Source organism: Amaranthus tricolor, chromosome 15, assembly GCF_026212465.1.
Source record: "Amaranthus tricolor cultivar Red isolate AtriRed21 chromosome 15, ASM2621246v1, whole genome shotgun sequence".
NCBI classification, from domain to species: Eukaryota; Viridiplantae; Streptophyta; class Magnoliopsida; order Caryophyllales; family Amaranthaceae; genus Amaranthus; species Amaranthus tricolor.
In genome coordinates this window covers 6,054,370-6,062,461 of record NC_080061.1, presented here as the reverse complement: position 1 = coordinate 6,062,461, position 8,092 = coordinate 6,054,370, and the positions used below count along the sequence as shown (strand labels likewise).

Below are 8,092 nucleotides of genomic sequence, written 5' to 3'. Positions count from 1 at the left end.
AGTCCAACACCGCGTGAATAAATTAGTGACAAGTCCAATTGCTAATCAGTTTACCAAAGCCAGTCTGAGTATGTCAACGTCTAGCATTGGAAATAAGCGATTAAATCCCAAATTTAACCTCAGCCCATTCTTTAGTCACAAACCGCCATTGCTCGTGTCGAAAGCTTAAAACCATTAGTGAGCTCATATATACAAGCCTAAGACCATTTGTGAGCTCGTATGTACAAGTTCACATAACAGAAAAGTTGACTAATCCACTAAGTTTATATGTTAATCAATAGCTAGCTGAATCACTGTTATGAAATGACACATAGACACTCCTTAACATTAGTGGTTTAGTACTCATATAACCCACGGGCCATGAGCAAGGTCACATTCACCAACGTCGACCCCAAACTTGGATACTAGCTAGCAACTCTTTTATTTTTCTTTTTCACCAAATCTAGCCATTCTTGTTAGTTGTTGGTTACCCTAGTTAATGTAAAGTTCTATTGTTTTTGCAGTAAAAAGTTATGTGAGAAAAAAATGTAAGAGATGAGAGACATAAAAAAAAAAGTGGTACACGCCTCCATATTAAAAAAGATAAAAAGGACGTATGAGGAGCCTCTTAGATCCAATCACACGACATATTGTACTTATAATCTGACCTATTTCTAATTTACTTCCTCTGTTCTGTTTTTGTTGTTATATTTGTATGGGCACAATAATTAAAAAAAGGTATGTACAATATATAAAAGACTATTATACCCTCCATTTTAATTTTAAATTGAACATGTAACAAAAGGAAAACAACTTTTGTACTAAAAATAGGGGTAAAGTAAATATTTATATAGTACATATTAAAGTTAATGAAGTATAGAGTAGGATAAAAGTAAGGGTAAAGTAGATATTTTTATGGTTGTTTTATTACTAAAAAATAGAAATGTAGCAAGTAACATGAAATTGCCAAAAATGAGAAATGTAGCAAGTATTATGGAACAGAGGAAGTATAATATTTTATATTTTCTCTGTTGCATTGTACTTTATTGGAATAATATATTTTGTGGGTATAATATATTTCGGGAATAATATATTGTGTGGGAATATTTTTGGTTGTTATCTTTTATATTTTATTTCCTAAATTCTAGTTGCCTAAGTTAAGGTAATTCTAGGGTTAGCTTTGTATATATATATTGGAGTTAATTGATTAATAAAGGTAAAAAACCATAACTTTATACTAATTCTACATGGTATCAAAACCTTGTTATTTTTTTTTTACACCATGATCGGTGATGAGAGATCACCTCCACCACCACCAAAAATAGGTAACGCTACAATTTTCGATAATCGTTTGAATGGTAAGTTTGATGATACCGCTTGGATTATTGACACGAGAGCTACTCATCACGTAACCGGAGAAAAATCTTGGCTTTTTGACACCAAAAACTTTGAGTGTCCGGTTAGGTTGCCTAATGGTGAAACAGTGTCGGCTTCTCTTGTCGGCTCTGTTTGTTTGTCAGATAAAATCATCCTCACCAGGGTGCTCTATGTTCCTAATTTGCATTGTAATTTACTTTCAGTTTCACAACTTATTGATGACCTTCATTATATTGTCCAATTTAATGCTTATATGTGTGCTATATAGGACAAAACGAAGGAGTTAATTGGAACGGGAGCTAGGAGGGACAGATTGTATTATTTCAGCAAGTCGGATTCGGTGCATCATGTGAGTGCTATTGCTGCAAAGTCTGACTTGGAGTTGTGGCATTGTCGTATGGGTCTTCCTTCCGAGAAAGTAGTTAAGTTGCTTCCCACCGTAACTAGCAAATATTAGTTAGATAAAGGATGTGAAGTGTGCATGCGTGCTAAGCATCTTAGAAATAGGTTTCCTTTGAGTGACAATAAAACATCTAGAATTTTTGAAAAAATTCATTGTGATTTGTGGGGCTCGTATAGACATATTTCATCGTGCGGAGCTCGTTATTTTTTGACGATAGTTGATGACTATTTTAGAGCTGTTTGGATTTATTTGTTGAATTATAAAACGGAGGTCTTTCGTATGTTTTGATGTTTGTCGCTATGGTAGAAAGACAATTCTCTTAAACCATAAAAATTGTGCAAATTGATAATGGTACGAAGTTTAATTGTTTACGTGATTTTTTTTCATACTACTGGTATTATTTTCCAAACCTCATGCGTGGGTACTCCGCAACAAAACGGGAGGGTTGAGAGAAAGTATAAACATGTTTTGTCAGTTGGGCGAGCTTTGAGATTCCAAGCCAAATTACCAATTTATTTTTGGGGTAAGTGTGTTCTTGTTGCGGCTCACCTATTAATCAAAGTCCTACTCCATTGCTACAAAATAAAACTCCATTTGAAATCCTCTTTAATAAACCTACTTTGTTTGGTGCCATTCGTACTTTTGGGTGTTTATGTTTTGCACATAATTAGATTACTCATGGAGATAGGTTTGCGAGTCGGAGTCGAAAATGTGTCTTTGTGGGCTATCCGTTTGGAAAGAAAGGGTGGAGATTATATGACCTTGAATCCAAAGTTTTCTTTGTGTTTCGGGATGTCAAATTTATTGAGGATGTGTTCCCTTTTGCGACACCGGAAGATGTTTATATTGAGTCTCATGGTTTTGAGTTGCCTTATGATACACATGATGATTTTGTGGAGTATGAGGAGTACATTGACAATGTGGTGCATGATGTGTACAATGGTGACAGTGAGGATACGAGTGGTGTTGGTGACCCTGCTACTGCCTCCCCGCCGGATGAGACTGCCTCTGCCTAACAGCATCAGCCCGAAGCTGGCACAATGCACCGGGACCAGTCCACTGACACCGGCAGAGAGGCAGCAAGTCACCCTTTGGGGCGTGGGTTTCGGGAAAAATTTCCCTCGGTTCTTCTTCGTGATTATGTGACTCACTCAGTGTTTGCTAAAAATCCGTCCCCCTCCACTCCATCTTCCAATACTTCTTCACGTACGCCTTATCCTTTAGCACATTATATAAATTGTGACAAGTTTTCTGTGAATTATTGTAAGTTTCTGGCAGCTGTTGTTAGTGGTCATGATCTGAAATCCTTTAAATAAGCAATGAAACATGAAGGTTGACAACAATCTATGCAGGAAGAAATTAAAGCTTTGGAGGATAATGGGACTTGGACCTTAGAGCACCTTGCTCCTGGTAAACGTGCTCTAGGGACTTAATGGGTGTACAAGACAAAATATTTGTCTAATGGTGATATTGAACGTCTTACGTCTTGTTTGGTCGTTTTTGGTAATCATCAGCAAGAAGGCATAAATTATGGTGAAACGTTTGCTCTATCGCAAAGATGACTATTGCTAGGACATTTCTTGCTATTGCAACTTCAAAAAACTGGGAACTTCATCAAATGGATGTTCATAACGCCTTTTTGCATGGTGATCTTGATGAGAAGTTGTACATGAAATTACCTCCCGGGTTTGAGAGTTCAGATCCGTCATTGGTGTGTCGTCTGAGAAAGTACTTGTATGGGTTGAAACAAGCCCCAAGATATTGGTTTTCCAAGCTCGTAGCAGCCTTGAAAGGGTACGGCTTCTTGCAATCTTACTCTGATTGTTCTCTCTTTACGTATACTAAAGGCATTGTTCAGATTAATGTTTTAGTATATAATGATTTATGGGAATCGTTCCGCTGCACTTGTTGGTTTCAAGGCTTATCTTGGAGATTGTTTCAAAATGAAGGATCTTGGTCCTTTAAAATATTTTTTAGGTATAGAAGTTGCTCGTAGTGCTTCAGGCCTTTTTTTTTGTGCCAACGGAAGTATACTTTGGATATTATTTCTAAAGCAGGTTTATTAGGGGCAAAGCCGAGTGGTTTTCCAATGGAGCAAAATCACAAGCTTGGTCGTGCCACATGCAATCATCTTGCGGATCTAGAGGTGTATCTTCGGCTTGTTGGCCATTTGATTTACCTTGCAGTCACTAGACCCGATTTACCATACTCCGTTCATATCTTGTCTCGGTTTATGCAAGAACCTCGCAGTGAACATTGGGAAGCAGCTCTGCGTAGCTTCATTATTTGAAAGGTACACCGGGTCAGGGTATCTTATTGAGTGCTGATAGTGATCTCACCTTGCAAGGTTGGTGTGATTTGGATTGGGCGGCTTGCTGTTGAGTTTGGGCGTCCACTACCCAAAGCCAATCAAATTGTTTTGTGATGGTCAATCTACTTTGCACATTGCAAAGAATCCGATTTTTCATGAACGAACCAAACACATTGAAGTTGATTGTCATTTTGTTCGAGATGCGATTGTTGAAGGCTTGATTTCTCCATCGTATGTCCCTATTACTTTTCAATTGGCTGACATCTTCACAAAGGCTCCCAAGTCACAGTTTGACTATGTTCTCTCCAAATTGGGCATTTTCGACACTCATGCTCCAACTTGAGAGGGGTATTGGAATAATATATTTTGTGGGTATAATATATTTTGGGAATTAATATATTGTGTGGGAACATTTTTCGTTGTAATTTTTTATATTTTGTTTCCTTAAATTTTAGTTGCCTAAGGTAAGGTAATTCTAAGGTTAGCTTTGTATATATATTGGAGTTGATTGATTAATAAAGATAAAAAGCCATAAACTTATATTAATTCTACATACTTACAACTGATAATGATATTTTTCTACATAATATGCTATACTCAATTGCAAATATTTTAAAGCATAAATAATATACAGACTTTATAAGTATTGATCCTTGTGATATAAAATTTTGAAACTTGAAATATAAACTTAAAACCTCATTTTCATGATTGGAAAATGAAAGATTTCAATTAATCATCACTCCAAATTCCCTAACAACACTACTACAAGATTACTTAAAATATAAACATACTTCATAAATAAAAGTAATCAAGCATTTACATCTTATCTCATTTTTATGATCTATATCTTTCCTTTAAACTTACATTCATGAAAAAAAACAAAAAGATAACACAAACATCAAAAACAATAAAAACTTAAGGATGATTACCCTTATCCTTATGATTATGATTGGCATTCCTAGCAGCAGAAACATAATACTGTTTAACAAGTGCCAAAGCATTACTAGTTAATTGAGACAACTTCCCAATCTTGCCTTCCACAATTTTCTTCACATTCCCATTAACACCACTTTCTTCAAAACCTTCCTTACATGTACCTGCATATGTCAACGCTGTACTAGTCCACGTTTGGACATCGCTAGCCGCCATCTGTGAGTAGGCCCGGATCTGGCCCATCTCCTGAATGGACCTTTCTAGTTGGGCTGCAGACCCCTCAACTGCCATGGTACAGTCTGATAAGGCCGCCTTCACCTTGGGCCTAAGCCCACGGGCTCTTGAAAGCCGGACCATGGTTTTGGATGCTGATTGGGCTTCTATGAGTGCTATAATAAGGGATTTGGTTGCTAGTTTTTTTGGGTTGTTTTGGATTTGGGTTGCGTAAGGTGATAGCGTGGTGTAGCAGAGAGTAGGGTATGTGGCGGTGGTGCAACATTGTTTTATGAAGGTTGTTGGGTTGGGGTGAGGTTTGTTGGTTGCTAAACAAGGGTTGAAAGAAAGACATATTAGAGAAAGGATGATGAAAATGAGTGCGAATTTCATGTTTGATGTTTGCTAATTTTGTTACTATTGTGATATTTTGAAAAATATTTTTGGTGTAGCTACTTAAGTGGTTAAGTGTTTGTTTTCTTTCACAAGTGAGAAACACTTGAGGTAAGCCTAAGAGGCTTAGTTTACTTATTTATAGGCCACTTCTATCACTCCACCTAGCTAATATGTAACGCTCGAATTTCTTCCCATCCTTTACGGTTTTTGTTTCATACAAGGGGTTGGAAATTGGAAATACAGAGGTGTTACATAATAGCTTGCATGAAATAGTTTATTGAACAATTTTAACTTATATTGACTTAATAATTAGATAGATGGCTGGTAAAATAACTTAATACTAATATTTTGTAAATTAGCTGATTTGAATAATTTGTTATTATGATTTGGATGGTTTTGAATTAGCTAATCGCCTAATCCTACCAACGTGTTTAATATTAGCTAGTCAAAATAACTAATAAAATTAGCTAGTCAGATCAGTCACCCCTATATTAGCTATTAGTTATTTGTCAAACACTCCATTTATTATTGTTTATAGTCCTACTCCTTTTCCTTTAAAGTGATTCACAAGCTTATTATTTGTTTATTCATCTTAACATCTCATTTCTACCAATTACATGTATATGTTGTCTTATTCTCCGACTAGTTAAACCAATTTTTTTTTTTTTTGAAGTTAAACCTACTTTTACTAAAAAATTATTATTTAAAAGGGAAGTAAATAACATGACCTTAATAGCAGCGACTAATATTAAACATTTCACTCTCAATATATAGAAAAACTACACATAAAGCCAAAATCCTAAAAATGAAGTTGTAAAAATATTTAATGATTTTTAAAATTTGACTTATTTTATTTATAGTAATTAAACTAAAATAAAAGTTACAAAAACTAATATTTAGGATGATCACATTCTAATGGGAGCTCTATTCGAACGAACGTTTTACAAATGTCCAAAATCACCTCTAATTATTATTTCTAAAGATTCTCACAATTTGAACAATTTATTAGTATTAATAATTCACTAATGTCATGTTTGGGAACAATGATTTTATTTGGAAGTTGGAAATTGGCATGAATTTATTGTTTGGCAAATTAAAATTTTTCAAATTTGGATTTGGATCAAATTAGGGGTGAAAGTTCGGTCTACGGTTTGGACTTTCATCTAAACCAAATCGAACCATATTTTATTTGGTCTCCATATTTTCAGACCAACACCAAACCAAATTAGTTTCTAGACCGAACTGAACCGAACCGCATTTTATATGTGTAGACCGAACCGAACCGCCAGACCGAATTTTTTTTAACCGAATAACTATTATATGATAATTTGCTTTCAGGAATTTGCTTTGCTGTGCCTGTGTTAGTATTATATGATAATTGTTGGTATTTGGTAATAATCATATATTATTACACAACCTGTGTTGGTAACTTGGTATTTGGTAATAAGGGTTTTTGTTTTAGGTTTTAAAATTACGGTCTTACCCTTAATATTTCGGTGTTCGGTCTAGTAATGCGATTTTCGGTTTTTAAAAATTCCAAACCTAATTATTTCGGTTTTAAAATTTACAAACCTAATCCAAACCAAATTTAAAAAATCACCAAACCATATTTGTTATTCGGTTTGGTCTGGTTTGGATTGTGGTTTTAATCCGAATAAGTTTCACCCCTAGATCAAATTCTACCGTTGTTTTTAAAATAGTTAAGGTTGAGAATTTGAAAATGACGACCCAAACCTTGTTATCCTTAAATTCTTCATTTATGATTTTATAATTAAAATCTATAATCTGAAATGAAATACTTGTTCTCAAACACTACATAACAATATTTTATATAATTAAGAATTAAGATATTAATAAATCCATTAAGGATCTTTTTTTACTATAAATAAGCTACAAGTAGCCAGCTAACTTAATGCAGGTGCGCTGTTTAAGAAGTAATGTAAGAAGTTTCAATATACTATGATCGGAGTGCTTATAAAATAAACCAAGACGAACAAGTATTATTAAGACATGATTAATGATTTTAAGATTCGTTTGTTGGATTTGACAATTGAGCAAACAATCAAATCTCTTCTTTATGCATGGTTGTTAGTCTATGTTGTTTGTCGACTAGGATATTGCATGGATTTAATTTCTTTTTTATTCGATTATTCCATTTTGGAATATTTTGAGAATTATTCTATCATAATATTGCATTAGGAGTGTTGATTTTCTCAGATTGATTATGGTAAGAGCATGTAATATATATATATATATATATATATATATATATATATATATATATATATATATATATATATATATATATATATATATATATATATATATATATATATATATATATATTAAGGGTCTAACCAAAACATCAATTTAAACTTTTAGTTGAGTTGCTTATGATATTAAAGTCAAGAATTATTTAAAAATCGAACTAAGAATACTTTTTAAAAGCAATATCTTACTTTTTAACTGAAATAAAATCT

The 8,092-nt window shown here is 33.9% G+C and overlaps 1 protein-coding gene across 1 annotated transcript; it reads right to left on the bottom strand.

Annotated features, from left to right (window-relative positions):
* Positions 1-4,724: 4,724 nt before the first annotated feature.
* LOC130801226 (21 kDa protein-like) lies at positions 4,725-5,703 on the bottom strand. The gene has a single exon (XM_057665021.1). The coding sequence runs from the start codon at positions 5,607-5,609 to the stop codon at positions 4,986-4,988; it is 624 nt and encodes a 207-aa protein (XP_057521004.1). The 5' UTR covers positions 5,610-5,703; the 3' UTR covers positions 4,725-4,985.
* Positions 5,704-8,092: the final 2,389 nt, after the last annotated feature.